Genomic DNA, 20,642 nt, shown 5'->3' on the forward strand with positions numbered 1-20,642 from the left:
ATAATTAGCTTTGAGACTAGAATTACACATTAAAATAACGAATGGATTTGCTAAGGCCACTGAGAAATGCCACTGGGGCATTCTGGCGAGATGTCACCTTATCTAAATGGCGTCAGGTCACATACTGCTGAAATGAACTTGGGGCACCCATCTCTTTTTTGGAATTGTTGTTGGTGTACTGGGACATCCCTGTAGCCAAAGGCAAAGCACTATTCCTGGGCTAGTATTTCCCAAACTTGTCAAACATGGACATCACCTGGGGTGCTTATTAAAAATACACGTTCCCTGGCTCCTCCCCGTTCTGATTGAGAGGTGTGGGGCCCACAAACGTGACATTTTAATTAAGTATGTGTGGTGGGCCTTCTAATTAATTGGGGAAGTTTGGCTGAGGCATGCTGGGGGCATTTAGGAGTGTGGGTATGTAAAGTCTGATTGGCCCCCACATCCCTTCCCAGGTTATTCCTTGGTCCTTGGGCTAATGCTTGATTTCTACCATTGGCTGCAGCACTGGGCAGAAGCAGCTACTGTGCCTGGCTCGGGCTCTGCTTCGGAAATCCAAGATTCTGATCATGGATGAGGCCACCGCTGCAGTAGATCTAGAGACAGATCAGCTCATCCAGATAACCATCCGAAAGGAGTTCTCCCATTGCACGGCGATCACCATCGCCCACAGGCTGCACACCATCATGGACAGCGACAAGTGAGTGTGTGTGGAGGAGGGGCAGGGGGGCAGAGTTTGATAGACCCGACTTAACCCTTTGTCAACAGTAATAGCATCAGCCCAGCTGGCGTGGCTCAGTGGTTGAGCACTGACCTAGGAACCAGGAGGTCATGCTTTGATTCCCCATCAGGGCACATACTCAGGTTGCTGGCTCAATCCCGTGTGGGTCCTGTGGGAGGTAGCCGATCAATGATACTCTATCATCATTGATGTTTCTATCTCTGTCTCCCTTCCTCTCTAAAATCAATAAAAACACATCTATACTAATAAAAGAGTAATATGCTAATTAGACTGGATAGACCGGATATCTTCCGGACAAAGCCATGGTGGCAGGGGCCGAGGTAGAGGTGGTTAGGGGCAAACAGGCCGGCAGGGGAGAGTGATTAGGGGCAATCAGGCCGGCAGGGGAGAGCAGTTAGGGGTGATCAGGCTGGCAGGCAGAGACAGTTAGGGGCAATCAGGCAGGCAGGCAGAGGGGTTAGGGGCTATCAGGCAGGCAGGCAGAGGGGTTAGGGGATATTAGGCAGGCAGGCAGAATGGTTTGGGGTGTTCAGGCAGTCAGGCAGGTGAGCGGCTAGGAGCCAGCGATCCCTGATTACAAGAGGGATGTCCGACTGCCTAAACCAGCAGTCAGACATACCCCGAGGGGTCCCGGATTGGAGAGGGTGCAGGCCGGGCTGAGGGACCCCCATCTCCCCCATACATGAATTTTGTGCACCAGGCCTCTAGTATATATATATATTTTTAAAAGTAATAGCATCAGCTGTGAGATTTCTTATAGCAGAAGGATTAACTACCATCATTTTACTGATGAAGAAACAGAGGCTGAGAGATTTCAAGCAATTTGCCCAAAATTATACATCAAGCTAATGAAAAAGCCGACAGGGTTAAGGAAAGTGCCTTGAGGAGAAATGGAAAACTGTGTACAACCATGAGCGAGTATAGGGAGGTGGAGGCTCAAGCCATGAGTGGCTGACACTGACCACAGACCTTCCAACTGAAGGTCTCGAGGGCTACCCCTGCAAACGGCTTTTTGTTCCTCTGACGGATTACATTCAAAACGGGGATAATGTCAGTCCTTTTAGACCGTGGGAGGACAGGCTCCCTTAAACAATGTGTGTCTTTTAAAAAAAAAAAAAAAAAGCGGATGGAAGTGGACTCAGACTAAGCATATTCTTCTAGTTCAGCACTACGTATGGAATTCATCCGTGTTGCTGCAGGTGCTGGGGTCCCTTCATCCCCTCTGCTCTGTAGCCTGGTCTGAATGATTTTACCGAGACTTAGTGCTGGTTCTTCTTACCAACGCCAAGATTTGAGATGCTGCTTGCTGAGGCTTGCATTTCCTTCTTCTTTGTTTCAGGGTAATGGTCCTAGACAACGGGAAGATTGTCGAGTTTGGAAGCCCCGAAGAGCTGCTGGCAAAACCTGGCCCCTTTTATTTCATGGCCAAAGAAGCTGGCATTGAGAATGCGAACAGCACCGCCCTCTGACAGCAGGTCCCGTGGCTTGGAGAAGGACTAGAGGGAACATTCCTTATTTAATTTTATTTTGGGGAACTGTATCACACATTGAGGAGTGTGTGTAAAACGTACGTTTTAAAGAAGGATCAGAAGGGCACACCGTGGACTCACTCCCCAGGTGAAGGAAGTGAGTATCACCAGCCTCATCAGAATCCGCCCTGCTAGCCTGCTACCCACCCCCAGCGGTACCACTATCCTGAGTCTCATAATTATCCCCTCGTTTTCCATTTTAGTTTTATCACTTTGTATGTATCTTTAAACAATGTGTATATGCCTTTTAAGAAACGTATGCAAATGGCCTGACTCATACCGCATGCATTCTTCTATGACTTTTCTTCAATATTACTTTTGAGATTTAGCCACGTTGGTGCCCACGTGGGGTTAGTTCATTCTCACTACCACAGTTTATCCATTTTAATGTTCGTCAGCAGTAGGGTTATTTCTAGGGTGGTTGTGTGTGTGTGTTTTTCCTGTGATAAATGCTACTATTATGAACATTCTGATATATAATTCCTGACATACAGGTGCAAGACTTTTTAGGGTATAATGTAGGAATGGGGGGTATACACATGCTTACATGCATATATTAGGTAATGCCAAACTGGCAATGCCGATTTAAGACATTTTGTCAACCTGATGAGAATGAATTGGTACCTCGGTGAGGTTTTAATTTATATTTCCCTGGTTAGTACTGAGGTTTCAATGTGAGGTCTCTGCTGGTTCTCATCCGAGGTGCTTTATTTCCTTGTCTGCCTTGTGAATTTTTACAATGAGCTGCTCACTCTCTAGCATTTTATCTGTGGACATCCTTTGAGGTCTGAGCTGTCACCTGGGGGCATTTCCCAGAACTTCTTTGAATTAAATTCTCCCCTAAGGAGCCTCGTTAGTGTGACTTCAGACCACCATCCTGTACAAGAGCCAGTTGTGGTTTACAAATTTCCAAGGGCAACTCCTCCCTTTGACCTTCATGGTGGGGTTTAGTCCCATCACTCTTAATTTTTCCTTTTCCAATCACATCAGACACAGGCCTTCCCAGTTTTATTTCTCTATCCCCATCACTTTCACCCTCATTCAGGTTCTCTTCACATCTAACCTGGACTGATGGCATAGGTATCCCTACTTCCTGTATTGTTTTTCTCAAACATATCCACCCATGGCTACCAGTGATCAAACATGCAAAGCTGATCCCTACATTCAATGGCAATCCAGAGTAAAATTAAAATTCCTTATTATGCTATAATGAAGCTCCCTAACATCTGATCCAATCTCATTTCTTCTAACTCTCATACCTCACGTTAAGCTCTAGCAACATTAAAATGGTTTTAGATACACACACACACACACCTTTAACAAAACTTATTTCAGAGAGGAAGGGAGAGGGAGAGAGAGATAGAAACATCAACGATGAGAGAGAATCATTGACTGGCTGCCACCTGCACGACCCACACTGGGGTTCGATTCCCTGGCTGGGAATCAAACCATGATCTCTGGTCCATAGGCTGATGCTCAACCACGGAGCCACGCTGGCTGGGCCACACACTCACCTTTTGAGTCTAGCTTTTTGTTTATCTACCCCTTCTGCTTGGAATACCCTGGTTACCTTTACTTAAGACTCAACGAAGAGGTCATCTTCTCCAAAGAGCCTTCCCTCACTCTCTCCTCTTACACCTCCAAGCCAGCGTCAGTGCTGTAGTAGATTTTCAATCTTTGGGGCAGCTCAGCATCTGAACCTCAGTTCTATGCTTGGGAACTTCCCCAACTAAAGATTCTTGGTGGGAGACCAGGGTGCAGCCATGTGACGAGGTTCCATCAGTCAGATATGCCAGAGCCAGTTTTGGTTCAGATGCTGGTGACACGGAGGCAGGGAAATGTGTTCTGGGAAAGGTGATGGCAGTTGTGACCGGCAGAGCTACTGCCCAGGGCTAGCAGGTGGTGGTCCCAGCAGCAGGGCCCAGTGATACGGTAGTGTGATGCTGGGCATCACAGCTGGCTGTTACTCTCCCGGAATCAGTGAGCTGCCTGCTCTCATTTGAAAACGTCCTTTCTGCTCACGTTCCCCAGCTAACTTGCTGTTACTGTACTTATTACTTTGTCTGATAATTCTCTGTTTGGGTCTCCCTCACTCAGCTGTGAGCCTCTTGACAGTAGGAATATTTTCTTACTCATTTTTTCTATCTTCAGTGGCTCGAATATAGCAAGTACACACATATTTTTGAATGTTCCAAAAAGCCTTTTTAAAATTCAATGGGGAAAATGTATGCCAAGAATGCAGCAATAGAGTTGAACAAAATAAAGTAGCTCCACAGTGCCACGTTGGTACGAACAGAGAGAATAAATGTGCCAATCAGACCTCAATGTTTTTGCAGGTTAGTTTCCTATAAGTGCCTTTCGAAATACCCTCTGAAGAAATTTGCTTCTTGTGGGCAATAGGAGAATACATTTAATCACAAACGCACACTGATGTCTTTATTAAAAATTAGCAAACAACATTGTACAAACATCGGCATTTAAATCTCTAAGCTTCTGCAATTAAGATTTAGTTAGCCAAGACCACATTCAACTATAAGCATGAATTTAGTCTTCTACATAGATTAGGCACTAAACTGCTTTGTAACAGGCTTCATACTGTTTGAAGGTACAAGTAAACGATTGTAAAAATGCATAAAAGCACTAGAAGCACTCCATTTTCATAGGATTCCTTTTTAACTTTATATGCAAGTAATTGGTTATGCTGTAGAATTTAACTGTTACAGTGTGAAAAGCAACTAATTAGAAAAATAGAAAAAAAATTTAAGTGAGTACATGTAAGGCAGTGTTTCCTGTAGGTAAAATAAGCATAAATGTAAGAGTTGCAGGAAGAAAAGAAAAAGGATGTAAGACTAGTTTACTGAATTTTAAAAATGGACTAATACAGAGCCCCTTTCTCAACTCTAACAATCAAGGCCTTTGGTCGCCATATTGATTGGACAGTCACCTTGGTCCTTGCCGCTGGCCATTCTGCTCCTGAGCGCCCACTGGGAAGGACAGGCTCTGTGGCAGCAGCAGCCTTTGGGACATTTACCTGCTGCTTACGCCCATAGCTACTTGTTCTCTCTGGGCAACAACCCTGTTGGTATCCCTCTGTAGAGATTGTCAAATGCACTGGTTGTACCTCTGGACCCAGACGTCTCTCCCTGGACGTGGTGCTAACACCCTCGCCTGCTGGCTCCTTTGTTAGTTAGCCCCCACGTGCTGCTAACTTGTGATCTGGTTTGCCAGGGTTTGCATCGTAAAGATACCTCCTAGTCCTATAAGTATTTGCCTGATACATATATTAGTTAACCAATTATACATTTATTTTTATTTACATTTATCTTAAACCAATTATACCTTGGCAGGCTTTTCATTTTCCTTCGTCAAAAGGTTTAATCTTTCTGCATATTTGACCTTAGTGTTAATGGTTGACCAGAATCCTTACGTTTTAGCTGGACCTGGAGTAAGGATACGGCTCAAGGGCCAAATCTACTGTTTTGGTCAATAAAGTTTTTTGGAACACAGTCATGCTCACTTGTTTCTGTATTATCTATGCCTGCTTTATTGTTACAATGGCAGCGCTGAGGAGTGGTGACAGACTGAATGGCCTGCAAAGCCTAAAATATGTACCGTATCATCTGGCCTCTTACAGAAAACGGGTATAGTACAGAGTGGGTTGTTTCCATTCTCAAAAAGACAAGGGGCCTTAAAAAAATGTCATGACTTCATTCCTGTGGTAAAGAAAATGGCCCCCAAAGATGTCCACGTCATAATCCTCAAAACCCTGGCAAAGGCGCTTTGCAGATGTGATGGAGGGTATTGTGATGGGGAGATTATCCAGCGGGGCCCCACGTGGTCACCAGGATCCTTACGAGTCAGGGGGTCAGAGTTAGGATGCAGACAATGTGATGCGGAAGAGATTTGAAGGTGCTATGCTGCTGGTTTTGAAGATGGAGGGAGAGGCCATAAGCCGAGGCATGCAGGCAGCTTCTAGAAGCTGGAAAAGGAGCCATTCTCCCCTGGAGGCGGCAGAAGGAGCCAGCCCTGCTGACACCTTGACCTTTGCCCAGTGAAACAGACTTTGAACTTCTGACCTCCAGAACTGTAAGATAATACACTTGTGTTGTTTTAGGCCACAACTTTGTGGTAACTTGTTACAGCAGCAATAGGAAACTAATACAATACCATAAGCCCAAATAGCTCTGGTAAAATTGCTAATATTCTCCTACTGAAGTCAGTATGACAATTGACTGATCTTCACTGAATCCCACTGTCGTGTGACTCTGGAGAGGGTTACACCATCTTTTAAGCCCAGCTAAAGTGAGTTTCAGTGCTGACTTCTGTCGCCTCTGTCACATTGCAAAGGTCTTACTCAGCGTGGTCAGATTTGCAGGTGATCGTTTTTTAGTCTCATCTGAGAGGCTGTAGGAAGGCCCCCGGTTAAATGAGTCATGGTGATACCTATGACTGGAGGAGGCTGTGACAGGCCAGGAGTCTCTCTCAGCTTCCTTGGTGTCCTGGGATGCCTGGTGGCGCACAGGCTGTGCTTCGTGGGTGGTCCTGCTGAGGCAGCTGCAGGTCGCAGTGTGCCTGCTGCTTCCGATGACTTTTTCCTGAATGAACACCCTGCTGCTGCCCTCATCAGAGTGCTCCCCACCTCCCACCACCACACCAGCAGAACTTACCTCTGGGGAAGCACTAAGTCCTCCCTTTCTCCTGAGGCTCACCTCTGAGTGGTGGTAAGAAATGGACAGCCCAATGTAGCTTGCAAAGTCTGCAGTTTGTTGTAGAAAACTCCCTTCTTGATGCATGCAGATCACTAATATTGATCTTCATTAACAATTGCAAGAAATATCCAGGGGCTCAGTGAAATAAACCAAGGCACAGATTAGAGATTATCCTATGAACCAGGAGGTCATGGTTCGATTCCCGGTCAGGGCACATGCTGGGTTACAGGCTCAATCCCCAGTGTGGGGAGTGCAGGAGGCAACAGATCAATGATTCTCTCTCATCATTGACGTTTCTCTCTCTCTCTCTCTCTCTCTCTCTCTCTCTCTCTCTCTCTCTCTCTCTCCCTAAAATAAATAAAAATATATATATATTTAAAAACCATCAATACTACATACTAATAGATGAGAGAATTAAAAGCCTGAGTAGTGTTTGGTGACTAGAGGAGTTAGAATGTTATATGTAGATCTCAAAGTTTCTGGATCCTCAAACCTAAAGTTCTGCAAGTGAAACAGAATTTGGAGCACAGTGCTGCTCTTCCGGGGCTTGTGTATATTCCCAACCCTGAAACAAAACCCATATAAACAGTCTCGGCTTCGCAATTAATTGAAACAGGGTGACACAAAACTCAATCCTTATTGAAACCATGCATTCTAGAGCTCACGGTGCACAAAAATGTGCAGACATCATCTTGTTTCAGTCTTGCAATAATCTCGAGAGGCCAGAAATCTACACTTTACAGATGACCATAGGTTTCCCCTGCCCCCACCCTGTTCCCCTAGGACTCTTGAATGAAAACACATCTGAAGAGCTACTCCCAGACAGGAAAGGGTGAAAATTCATGAGAGGAAGTAAGCAGGCAAACCGGATTTGGAAATCTGCTTCAATAACATTTCCTTCTGTTGTATCTGAAACATCTGACACCCCTTTCCTTCCTTGGTTTTCGCTAACTCCTACTTTTCTGATAGAAAGTTCCATTTTTAAAAACATTGCCTGAATAGATGCTTCTCAAACTTTAATACACACAAACCACCTGGGACCTCGCTCAGTAGGTGGGGCCTACATTCCTGAAAGCCCCCAGCTCACTGTGATGCTGCTTTAAAACAAAACTCATTTCCTCATACACTTGCTTCCATCCCAATGACCTCCCTTTTGCCAGTGAGTCCATCATTTCTTCAATTTCATTTTCTTTAAAGGAGGTTGCTTTTTTCCATTCTCAAGCCATTTTCTGCTCAAATCAGTTATCTACATAGATTATTAGATTTTCTTGCCTTTGATCTTCCACCCTCCAAATCATCCTGCTGCCATTTAGCTTTCCTAAAACAGTCAAGCCACCGAAGAAGCAACAGGAGTGTATTACCACTCATCAAATCTAAATTCCTGGACTCGGACCTCAAGGCTCTCCAATTTGTTTACTACCTGTCAGGTGATGTTCTAACATTTTCCATGCACTAATTCATTCCATCTTTCCAACAACTTCGTGAGATGGATAGTATTACTATCATTACTTTAGTTTTTATATTTTAAAATATTTTTATGGATTTTTTTAGAGAGAGAGGAAGGGAGAGGGAGAGAACATTGATGATAGAGAAACATCGATTGGTTGCCTCCTGCATGCCTCCTACTGGGGATCAAGCCCGCAACCCTGGCATGTGCCCTGACCGGGAATCGAACCAGCAACCTCTTGGTGCATGGAACAACACTCATTCCACTGAGTTGGGCTACTACCGTTACTTTAGATGAGGAAACTGAAGCAGGGGTTAGAAAGTTGCCAAGGTCACAAAGCTCTTGAGTGTCTGAAGTCAGACAGTCTGGCTCCAGAATAAGGTGTAAAGACTCAGCTTGAGAGCCTGAGGCCCAACTTTAAATTCAGGATCCATCGGAAACTTGTGAGCATGTCACAATATCGACGGACCCCATTTTCCTAATCCATAAAATGAAAGTATTGACCTATTGCTGAAACTGCTTTGGCTCAGTGGATAGAGCGTCAGCCTGCGGACTGAAAGGTCCCAGGTTCGATTCCAGTCAAGGGCATGTACCTTGGTTGCGGCACATCCCCAGTAGTGGGTGTGCAGGAGGCAGCTGATCGATGTTTCTCTCTCATCGATGTTTCTAACTCTCTATCCCTCTCCCTTCCTCTCTGTAAAAAAATCAATAAAATATTTTTTTTTTTAAAAAAAGTGTTGACCTATACGTTTCTCTCCCACGGAGACTCCCTACTCAACTATGATTTCTGTCCTTAACAATATCATGCGATTGCTTCAGTCACCCACACGTCCTCAATCCCGCCTCTGCCGGTGCCCCTGCTGCGTCTGCCCCCCCACCCCCAATCTTGCCCAACCTACTGCGGTATGGCCTGGGTAAGCTCGAATGCATTAGTTTCCACATCCATAATATCAGAAAAATACTAACCTCTTAGGAATTCCAGCTTAGAGAATTCAGCTCCTCTGTTCTGCCAGGATCCTATATAATAAAAACCTAATATGCCAAGTGTCCGACCGTTCGACCAGTCGCTATGACGTGCACTGACCACCAGGGGGCAGACACTCCGACCTGTAAGTTAGCTTGCTACTGGGGTCCGGCTCATCAGGACTGAGCAAGACTGGCCGGACACACCCTGGAGCCCTCCCGTGGTCCCTCCCCGGCCCCAGTCGTGCACCGGTGGGGTCCCTCAGCCTGGCCTGCATCCTCTTGCAAATCTGGGACCCCTTGGGGGATGTTGGAGAGCTGGTTTCAGCCCGATCCCTGCAGGCGAAGCCAAGGGACCCCACCGGTGCACAAATCCTTGCACCGGGCCTCTAGTTTTATAATAAAATGCCTTAAAATAAAGAAACAATCACCTGCAGCATGGACATCTCTTGAGTATACAGTAATTCTGTTGATATTGCATTTGACAAATACATTTTGATTTGAATTTCTTGTTAGTCCTGCCCATCTCCTGGAATTTGGGCATCACTTAATTGTCAGAAATCCAAGAGGAAAGTTCAGGCTAAAAGTGGAGGGAAATCAAGAAAACATACTCTTGGTCCTTAGAAACGCTTTTATTTATAAAATAACTACTCCAATAGAAACATCTCTAAATATAAACTATTCACAAGAGGCTCACGCTGCTGCCTTCTGACCGACCCGCATGCACCCGGGCTCAGGAGCCCAGTGTCTCCCAATTCATCAGGATGGTTCGGCCGAAGGTGCACTTAGTGGAGCAGGGGCTGTAAGACTGTTCTTCATTCCCTTCTTAAGACAAATTCATAGTTTTCTGTTCCAAGGTAGGCTTCACATGGGGGCAGACCTTAAATAAGAGCCCTGCTCAAATAGAACGTTCAGGGGAGAGTCTTCAGGTGAGGATTAGCGAACATCTTCCTGAGGCCGGAGAAAGGGACAATCAGGCACTTTAGAGTCTTTTTGGCTTAGACTGTGATCTCTGAAACATGGAGGTTAGAGTAAAACAGAAAATGCTATTTCCAAGTCTCTGATAAGCTACTTTCAGGACTGAGTATCCTAATTCAAATAAGGCACGTGTTAGACCAGGAGGTGTTGCTCAGGGGTTGAGTGTCCACCCATGAATCAGGTCACGGTTCTATTCCCATTGGGATACATGTCCAGGTTGTGAGTTGGATCCCGAGTAGGGGGTGTGCAGGAGGCAGCCAATCAATGATTCTTTCTCATCATTGATGTTTCTCTCTCTCTTTCCCTCTTCCTTCCCCCCTGAAATCAATAAAAACATATTTTAAAAAAGAAGACACATGTTAGTTTTCTGCATCTGTGGATAGCACTGCCTTGAAGGATGAAGAAGAAAGGTATCCCGTCTTCACCAGGCTGGGCTGGTTTTGGCTCATTGCAGAGTGAATCCTTTTAACGAAATGGCTGGAACTCTGATCCTATTCTCCTTGGAAAAATCTATCAGTTATGGGTTGCAGAAGTGAGAGCCTGGGGAGATTATCACACACTGATTGTATAAAGTATACCTCTCAGAACGGTGTAGATGACTGCACCTATAAGAAATGAGAACCTTCAGAAAGAGGTCGAAGGAAAATAAAGACGCTAAACGCTCTTCAAAAGGAGAAAGAAAGCCGTCGAATGTTGCATAACCAATCAGTGAACTAAGAAAAAGATTACACATGCTAGTGTTTTAAGGACTTTTAGAAATTGGGGTGGGCACAGAGGTGTGAACATGTGCTAGACACTGAAGCTTTGAAACACCAGAATTGATACAATCTCAGCAAACCCCTTGCCATAGGCAGAGGCACAGCCTAAAAGAGCTTCCAGAGAATTCTTTTCATCCAAGTCGATCTCTGTCAGGTGACGGTGGAGCATAGTACAACCAATGCCAACATCTTCTAATGCGATTGCATAGCTCCCAGCAGACACAAGATCTGTCTTCTGCTTGGAAATTCCTCAGTTCCATAGGCTGACCCAGCACTTGCCGCTCTTCTTGTGGTCATGGAATTGTTTTCAAGCTCCAGGGTTCATTGCAAATTCTAGAAATTCTAGTGAGCATCAAGGTTGCAAACCCAATGGAGGAGAACAAGTCGTATCTTGCGCCCCCTGTGGCACGGTTGAGCATGGGGGACAGGGCCTGTGCCTCCCGAGCGGTGCCCTCTCAGGGGACCACCAGAACCTCCAGCAGAAGGAAGCGAGGGTAGCAAGGCGAGTGGGAAGCAGAACAGGTTCAGGTGTACTCAGCTTTGCGAATATAATTGGATGGAACATAGCCCTTCTTCCCATTAACTTCGGCCAACCACCATTCTGTATTTCCGGTAACATCTTTAAAGTCCAGGATCTTGAGTCTCTGATTGGCTGACACACTCAGCTCATTTGGGTTCCGTGCCTTGAAGGTATAGACAGCAAAATAGACCTGTGTGTGGGGGGGGAAAACTGGGTTAGGCCATGGGAAACTACCCGGAGGAGCGTTGGCTGTCCATCGGAACCTCCTGCAGTGATGCGGAGGGTCTGTATCTGCACCGGCAATAAGGCAGCCCGTAGCCACAAGTGGCTCTTGGGCACTTGAAACACGGCCAGAAAGACACAGGAACTTCATTTTTAAAATTTTACTTCATTTTAACTAACTATATAATTTTAAGCTGCATAGAGCTGGTGGCTGCCACAATGGACAAGACAAAGTCAAAGAAAACCAAAATTCATATCAGGGTCGATATATTTAGAAAAACATGTCTCCTTCAACATGTCTAGAGAAACTGCCCACTAGTGGGTCCAGAACTGGGATGTCCATTCTGGGCCAGAGAGAAACAGGCATGCACTGTGCTCATCTGACGGACTGAGCTGAGAAACGAGTGGGAAACCTGGTGTTTCGGAATCCAGGGCTTGGCAAAGACAAACACTTCCACAACCCAGGGCACGACCGAGACTCTCAGCAAAGGCAACCCCACGGAGATGAGCTCACAGACAAACGTTGTAAAACAGACACGGCCACTCACTGCTGCGAGACGGAGCAAAGGCAATAAGCAGAGGGCTGTGAATCTAGACGTGGCTTTAAAATGTGCAGGTTTAAATGTTCAAGATACAAAGGCTACATTCAGGTCCCCAAGACAACAGGCCATTTCAAAAGGAACAGGAAAAAACGAAACAGAGCCAGAATTTTATTTCTAAATTCTAGAACTAGAAATATAGTATTTGAATAAAAAACTCACTAATGGGTTAAACAACAGGCTTTATACAACTAAGGAATTAGTAAATCAGAAGAGTGGGAAAGGTTTTCATCGTAACACCTTGTAAATGCCCAATGACAGAAAAGGGGCTCAGAAACAGCTGTGAAGAGCCGGCCACAGAAAGGGCCTGGGTGGTGGTGAGTTGCTCACTCAACAGCATGCGTATTTGTCTATGAGCTCATCTCCAGATCACACCCCAGGCCCTGGCAAGCCTCTGCCTCGCCCCGCCCTAGAAAAGCATTATCTGCACCCACAACGCACCTGCCACCTGTCCCGCAAGGTGAGCAGGGAGCACTCACCTGGTTGCCTAACGCCTCACTGCTCTCCGGCTCTTCGTTTTTATCTTCCACATTCTGGGCTGTCCCTACACATCCTTTCATGAGGTCTTTATCCTGCCCGTTTCGCCCTGGGACGGAGCAGCCAGCCATCTCCGGATGCCGGGAGTTTCGGTAGCTCCTCAGGGTAGGTGCAGGCTGGTCCACGACGTGGGCCACCTCGGCGGCGTCCCAGGGCCTGGGCTGGGAGGCGGAGTGCGGGTCTGAAGGGCAGCTGGAAGGACTGCTCTCTGAACTGCCCACGTTGAAGGAAGCATTGAGAGTGGCTTGGTCAAGTTCCTTCAATGAAGATGCATCTTGAGGCTGTTTCTGGCAAGGCCCCGACGTGAAGGCCATAGCCATGCTGCTGGGGTTGAAGGTCAAGGTGCTGTTACTGTTCTGCCGAGGGAACCTGGGGGAAGAGCTGCTGTGCTCGGACTCGGTGGAGGAGTGGCTGCCCACAGAGACATCGGAGTGGCTGCGGCGGGCGTTGTAGGGCTTCAGGAAGGAGCTGTACACAAAGCCTTTGGTGACTATGGGGAGGAAAATAGACATGAAAAGCTTTTAGCAGGAGGAGGAGGGAGGAGGGACGGAGGGGTCATCAGCAGAGAAGAAACTATGGTTCACAAGTTTCCATAGTGAGAGACACAAAGTAAGATGCCCAGTGAGAAAACAGATTAGACATTCAATCCCAGGGTACAATGCGGGTGGGTAGAGATGAATCGCGGTGACTGCCTGCCAGTTCATTCTTGTTACAACCTCAGAACAGACGAGCCATAAGGAGGCCTCGTGGAGAGTCGAGGGGGCAGTAATGAAAAGGACAAGCTGGAGAAGGAGCACATGAAGACAGTTCCACAGGATACCTAGATCATGGAGGAAAGGTCTAAGGGACGACTTAAGGGATGTGTTCAAATACAGCGTGTGGTAAGAGGGATCTGAATAACCATCCTCATGGGCAGAGCCCTTCAGAGATGCCTCCTTGCCCTCTTTCCATCCACTTGAATCCCCGTCTCTGGTTCAGGAATGTGGTGGGAATAGTGAGCATAGTCCAAGTGGGAAGCTGTTTCTATTGGTTAGAACACACAAACAACACATGCACAGCACATGTTCACGTTAACAAGTTGCCTAAGATGATGACAAAGAGGGCCTTCAGCTAAAACTGTGAAGTATAAATTGGGAATTGAAATCCTGAATCGACAGGAAAATGCTTTATGATATTAAGAAACAACTATCTGTCCAGGCAGGGACCCCCGTGGGAACCCCCTCTGTCTCCATCTTCCGCGTGTTTCCTGGAGCTAAAGCAATGCTGGCACACATTTGTTTTATCTGCTGAGTGATGGGGAGGGGCCCCCTGGGCAGATGGGGAGGGGTAGAGGGTAAAGGCTGATCCGGATACTGTGGGCTTCTTGTTACCACTTTACTTCTCAGGATTGAGTCCATACAACCCCAAGGACGAGGGAGCCTTGTGAACAGCTTGGATCTTTACAAGGAGTTCATCTGTCCATGGATCCAGCAGGAGCACTCACCTGCTCACCCCCTGGAAGGCCCCAGCCTCTGTCCTTTCTTTCCCATTTCAATCTCTATTCTTTGGTTAAGGAGGAGTAGGGGGAGGGGAAAGTAAAGAAACTGAGAAATGTTAACATTTTCACTTCTGGCAATGTGAACATAGATACTTATTATATATGCCCACAATCCATATCTGAAGTGCTCAGAACCAGATGTGCTTTAGAATTTAGATTTTTTAATTTGGGGAAGGTAATACAGCACATATACAATCTATGTATATAAAAGCCTAAGTGACCGGTCGACTGGTTGCTATGACACGCACTGACCACCAGGGGGAAGATGCTCAACGCAGGAGCTGCCCCCTGGTGATCAGTGCACTCCTACAGCGGAGCGCCACTCAGCTGACTGATGGGTGCCAGACGCAGGGCTCACAGCTGGCCGCCACAGCCTGGAGACCGCAGCAGAGCGGCAGCAGCGGTAGGCACAGCGGGGCCAGGATAAGCAGGAGTGGCAGGCAGGAGCGGCAGGCGGCTACAGGTTGGACTACCGGTTTCAGCCCAATCCCCGCAGGCCACTCCGAGGGACCCTACTGGTGCACGAATCCATGCACTGGGCCTCTAGTATATTTCATAATATCCCCAGCAGGGTCTGGGTTAATATCCCATATTCAAATCCACTAATGTTTCTGTAGCAAAATATATGGCTCTTCACACCAAAAGGGACAGGTAATGATTATAAACAGCCTCACATCACTTTGATCAGGTTTTGCCACCAAATGAGTTCAGATTAGGCAGGTTTTGGCAAATGAATTCTGGGAGGGGAAAAAACAAACCTTTGCTTTTTCACAGCTTTTCAGATTTTGATATTGGGGGAAAGAATCATGGATCAGTATTAATTTTTGTGCTTTTCTTTAAATTCTGTACCCCTTTCCCATGCCCCCCATCACAAAAAAAGCTATGGGCTATTTTTAAAGTCATCCATGAATAGGCATGAGGTAAGATTGTTATGGGAGGAAAACCTCAAAAAGCAAACGAAAACCTCCGTCTCACAGGTTTTAAACGCACACACTCCTAAGGCACATTCCCAGAGCTCGGAAGAAGGCCGCTCATGTTGTGGTTTGCTCGGAACTGGCTGCGAGGGCACAGGCCCCATCCGGCAGCGCCCACTGCCCTCGGGGCTGTGAAGCAGGGCCAGACCTTGCAAGGGAAGGAATGGAATCTCCTCTGGAATTTGTAAAAACCAAAACCAAAACTGAAGACGGGGTTTGTTCCAGTAATCACTTGGGCATTATACTCTCCAGAGGTGGACAGAACTTTCAAGGTTATTTTCCCTTTTAATCAAAGACTCGTATTTTTTCCCGGCCCAGACAGGGTTCAGCTACAGCCCAAAGCCCTTCCTCACTGAGAGTTACAGTAATCTGGTGTCCAACATTCTCACCTCCATTGTCAATCAGCCAGCGGTTCTGACTGCCCATGGGGTCCTTTTTCTTGATCACGCCCACCAGGTCACCTTCCAGAAGGGAGACGTCCAGGTCTTGAGCAGCATTGAAGTTCCGATCTGCTTGGAAGAGTTTTTCTGGGGGGTACCTCGCCAGAAGAGAGGCCCGGAGTTCTTCCGACTGCAGCATGTAAGTTGGCTGAAAGGCAGCATGAGAAACACCATCAGCAGAAGGCCTCCCGGCCATTATCCCAGCAGCTGGGTTTCATCCCGACACTGTCAGTCTCAGAGCGGGGACGACAACAGCCAGCTGCTCCTGCGCCTGTCAGCGTGCCTGTGCCCCTGTGCCGGAGTCCGTCCACGGGGCGGGTAAAAGTCTTGATCCCTTAGGCCTTGCTTGGTGCCTTTGCAGCTATTAAGAAAATTTAACTCACAGTTTTACTATTATCTTGAGACAAAAAAAAAAGACTAAAGTGCCACCCAAAGACTCAAAATACCTAATATTACTTAATATTACTGCGTCTTTGTATGAAGCTAAACAACCGAGACTTTCCTCATGCTGACTTCCCCATCGATATAAACAAATAATATTCATAAGAACTTCTATGCATATATGCATAACTCGGGGGTCAATCAGGGGGAAAATGCGGACATAAGTAATACTTTCAACAATAAAGATAAAATTTTAAAAATAAGATAAAATAATAATAAATTTGATTCCCCCTTTTAAGCTAATCTAAATTAATGTCTATGAGATTGTATGGGCAAAAATACTTTAAACATAGATGTCTTCAGTCTTTTAGATCATGACCTGATGTAATCTGGCATAGCTTACCAAAGTTTTCAAAATATGGAAGAATTGAGTTTTAAAAAAATATAACTGCCAATGTCACCCAAATAAATATAATTATATATATATATATATATATATATATATATATATATATATATATATATATTGCCCAGCTGGGCATCGCTCAGTGGTTGAATAGTTCAATTCCTGGTCAGGGCACATGCCTGGGTTGTGGGCTCAATCCTCAGGGTGGGGTGTGCAGGAGGCAGCTGATCAATGATTCTCTCTCATCATTGATGTTTCTATCTCTCTCTCTCCCTCTCTGAAATCAATAAAAATATATTTAAATATATATACATACATATATATATATATATACACACACACACACACACTAGAGGACCGGTGCACGACATTCGTGCACTGGGAGGATGGGGGGGGTGTTGTCCCCTCAGCCCGGCCTGCACCCTCTCGCAGTCCAGAACCCCTTGGGGGATGTCTGACTGCCAACTCCCCGGGGGTTTGGCGGCGGCGGGGGGGGGGGGGGGGGGGAGGGGGGGGAGAGGAGCGCGTGGACCTAAGCCAGCAGTCAGATATCCCCAGAGGGGTCCTTAGCGCTGCTCATGCCAGCCGTGAGCCCAGCTTCTGCTCCTTAGCCAGGCTCGCTACTCTTTAGCGCTGCAGTGAGCCCAGCTTCTGGCTGAGCAGCACCCCCTGTGGGAGCGCACTGACTACTAGGGGCAGCTCCGGCGTTGAGCGTCTGCTCCCTGATGGTCAGTGCACGTCATAGTGACCGGTCGTTCCACTGTTTGGTCGATTTACATATTAGGGTTTTATTATATAGGATATCTCCAGGTAATAAAGCAGTTAGCCATGAACTGTTTGGCAGTAAATCAAATAATTACCTCTTCTAATATATGATAAAAAATAGGGAGGCCTGGCAGAATGAACATACCCTTAAATCAGTCCCCTTCATTAACTGATCAAAGTACTAAGACTACTAACTCCTTTCACTGTATAGACAAAAATCCAAGTATGCTTTTCAGAGGGCATTTGGAAGTTCATACCAAGTATAAGAAAACTACAGGTGCTTACTGTCAGGCACCTGGTGATGCTCGATAAAAGTGAGTACATGAATGAATGAGTTCTTACATCATAGGTAAGAACTCGATAACCTTTTTTTAATTTATTATAAAGTATTTAAACGCCTATTAAATTGCTAATCTGTAGAGACAGAGCTGAGTCCATCGATGCTAAACATAACAATAACAGCTTACTTATATAGTGCTTACTAACTGCCAGAAAGTTTCTGAGTGCTTTACATATATTAACTCACGTAAACCTCATAATAACTCTAAGATGCAGTGTAATTATTATCTGCATTTTAGGGAAGAAGAAACCAAGGCACAGGGGTTAAGGTACTTGCTCAAGGACGTACAGTGAGTTAAGTGTCGGTACCGGGATCTGAACCCAGGGGGTCGAGCTCCAGAGTTCGCATTCCTATCAGCTAGGCTGGGCATCCGCCTCTCATTCCCGACTCACCAGGCCCAGCAGTGGCTTTCGAGCGGACTGGCGGTCCACGGTCTTCCTCTCAAACGGCCTCTTGGTAGCTGGGAGAGCCTCTGGGAAGAAGGTGAAAACCTGGAGCTGCTGCAGAACCCTGCTGTGCTCCTCGTGGAAGACGGCAATAAGGTTTCCCTCTCTGCCGGCGGCTTTAAGTAACTGGAGACGGTGGGGAGAGCGAGATAGAGGAAAGGAGAGAACACGGATGAAAGATGCCGGGCTGACAGTCTCGGTAAAACCAACTGGAAGCTGCAGTTCAGCGGCAGTTCACTCTGTGTAAGCTACTGACACGGCAGCCGACGCCAGGGACTGGGCTGCCAGCGGGCACGTTGGCTGGCTCTGCTGGGGACTGTGCAGGGTGGGAAGAGAACCATTTAAAAGCCAAGGGTTTAGCCCGGCTGGTGTTGCTCGGTGGTTAGTTTTGGCCCACGCACCCAAACATCTCAGGTTCAATTCCCAGTTAAGGGAAAGTATCTGGGTTGCAGGTTTAATCCCCGGCCCTGGTCTGGGTGCATGTGGGAGGCAACCAATTTATGTGTCTCTCACATCGATGTCTCTCTCTCTTTACCCCCTCCCCATTCCCTTCCTGCTTTCCACTCTCTCTTTCTCTAAAAAGTAATGAGGAAAACAAAACAAAACAAAAAATCATCTGAGAATCAACAAAAAATAAAAATTAAAAGCTACGGGCCTGGCCAGTGTGCCTCAGTGGTTGAGTGTTGACCCATGAACCAAGAGGTCATGAGTTTGATTCCCCGTCAGGGCACATGCCCCAGTTGCAGGTTTGATCCCCAGTAGGGGGCGTGCAGAGGAAGCCAATTGCAGTTTCTCTCTCATCAATGTTTCTCTCTCTCCCTCACCCTTCCTTTCTCTAAAATCAATAAAAACATAATTTTTAAAAAAGCCATGGGCTTCACAGGCACCATCAAGGGTTAAAGAATTCCAATTCCTAATGGGCTTGACCTAATAACATATTTAATCTATCTATTTTGCAGAATATCTCAAACAACCCTACTGTGCACGTCCAGAAAATCACCAGGAGAACTTCAGAGATGAACTCTCCATGGTGGGGGTGGGGATGGAGGACTGGGGGTAAGGGTGGGGGTGGGGGTGGAGGAATGAGGGACTCACTGAAAGCAGGGGCTTCAACTGCTCCAGGGCCTGGCGCACGAAGTCGCAGTGGGCCTCGGCGTAGCCGTGGATGCAGTTGGTGAAGAGGCCCTGGGCGAACTGGTGGAACTTGGGCAGCTCATCCAGCAGCTGCGCATTCAGGGCCTCGTAGTTGTTCCGGGCCGACTGCAGCTCCTCCAGAGTCTTCTTGTCCTTCAGCTTCTCCGCCCGCTCCGTGCAGTTGTAGAAGTCCAGCAGCTTGTCAAAGCGCTTCTGCACCAGTTTGTGGGGCCCTGTGAACATGCTTAGTAACTGATTGAGGGGGGAGATGACCAGCCGCTCTGTCCTCTCCTTCTGTAGGGACAAGAAAGGCACGTTGCTCAGTATTTGTTATGTCCTAGACCATCTGCTGTATTCCTAGTGCACAAGCTACCCCCATGCAGATCAAAGTGTCCTGCTTACCCAATCCCAGATGAATATACATACGCCACAAAACTTCTCAATTTATGCCTAGCAGGCGTGGTTAAGTATCGACCTATGAACCAGGAGGTCAAGGGTTCGATTCCCAGTCAGGGCACTTGCCCGGATTGCAGGTTCGATCCCCAGTAGGGGATGTGTAGGAGGCAGCTGATTGATGATTCTCTCTTATCACTGATGTTTCTCTTTCTCTCCCTCTACCTTCTTCTCTAAAATCAATAAAAAATATATTTTTAAAACTTCTTAATTTATAACTCTGCACCCAACAGCGTGCACACACCAAAGAGTGCAAAATATGCTGATCCCTCCTTAGCTCCTCAGTTGATAACAAATGCTAAACTACATACGTTAATATGATGGTTGCATTACAACCCAGATATGACAGTCTGTCTGGTACCAATTCTTATGTGCAGATGCCTATGTAGCTTGAATTTAACTTAAGATTTAGTTGTTACATAAATCTGGGATAGAAAAACTTTCTCACACCCATAATACCCTTTTCCATCATAACTAGTTGGTAATATATGTCCTCATTTTTCAAAGGACTTTTCTCTTTAATTCATTCCAGCGGGACAGACATTGAACGCAAAGCATTGACACATAAAAAACAAAAATAGGTACTTACTACGTTACTTTTTTAAATGCTAATGTTAGAACACCTGTAGGTTCTCTGAGTGTGCACATTTTCCTCAGCTCCATGCCATCTGGACATCTCCAAGACACTATCAACCCCTACCAATTTCTTTCTACTTTGGACCAAACAAATACCACATACAGTTGATTCTTGGACAATGCAGG

General features: G+C 46.4%; 2 protein-coding genes across 4 annotated transcripts in view; one reads left to right on the top strand and one right to left on the bottom strand.

The window, feature by feature from the left end:
- The window catches only part of ABCC2 (ATP binding cassette subfamily C member 2), a 65,416-nt gene extending 58,012 nt beyond the window's left edge, over positions 1-7,404 (top strand). Inside the window, exons 31-32 of the mRNA XM_079793383.1 lie at positions 506-700; positions 2,082-7,404. Of these exons, the coding sequence (XP_079649509.1) occupies positions 506-700; positions 2,082-2,211 (325 nt within the window). The 3' untranslated portion in view covers positions 2,212-7,404. The remainder of the gene's footprint in view (positions 1-505; positions 701-2,081) is intronic.
- Positions 7,405-9,987: 2,583 nt separating this feature from the next.
- The window catches only part of DNMBP (dynamin binding protein), a 94,298-nt gene continuing 83,643 nt past the window's right edge, over positions 9,988-20,642 (bottom strand). For all 3 annotated transcript variants that reach the window (XM_079793384.1, XM_079793385.1, XM_079793386.1), the window contains 5 exons: positions 19,389-19,721; positions 18,240-18,419; positions 15,905-16,103; positions 12,947-13,494; positions 9,988-11,836 (listed from right to left, as the gene is read on the bottom strand). In XM_079793384.1, coding sequence (XP_079649510.1) covers positions 11,651-11,836; positions 12,947-13,494; positions 15,905-16,103; positions 18,240-18,419; positions 19,389-19,721 — 1,446 coding nt within the window. In that variant the 3' untranslated portion in view covers positions 9,988-11,650. The remainder of the gene's footprint in view (positions 11,837-12,946; positions 13,495-15,904; positions 16,104-18,239; positions 18,420-19,388; positions 19,722-20,642) is intronic.

This window comes from Cnephaeus nilssonii (assembly GCF_951640355.1).
Source record: "Cnephaeus nilssonii genome assembly, chromosome: 16".
Lineage (NCBI taxonomy): Eukaryota > Metazoa > Chordata > Mammalia > Chiroptera > Vespertilionidae > Cnephaeus > Cnephaeus nilssonii.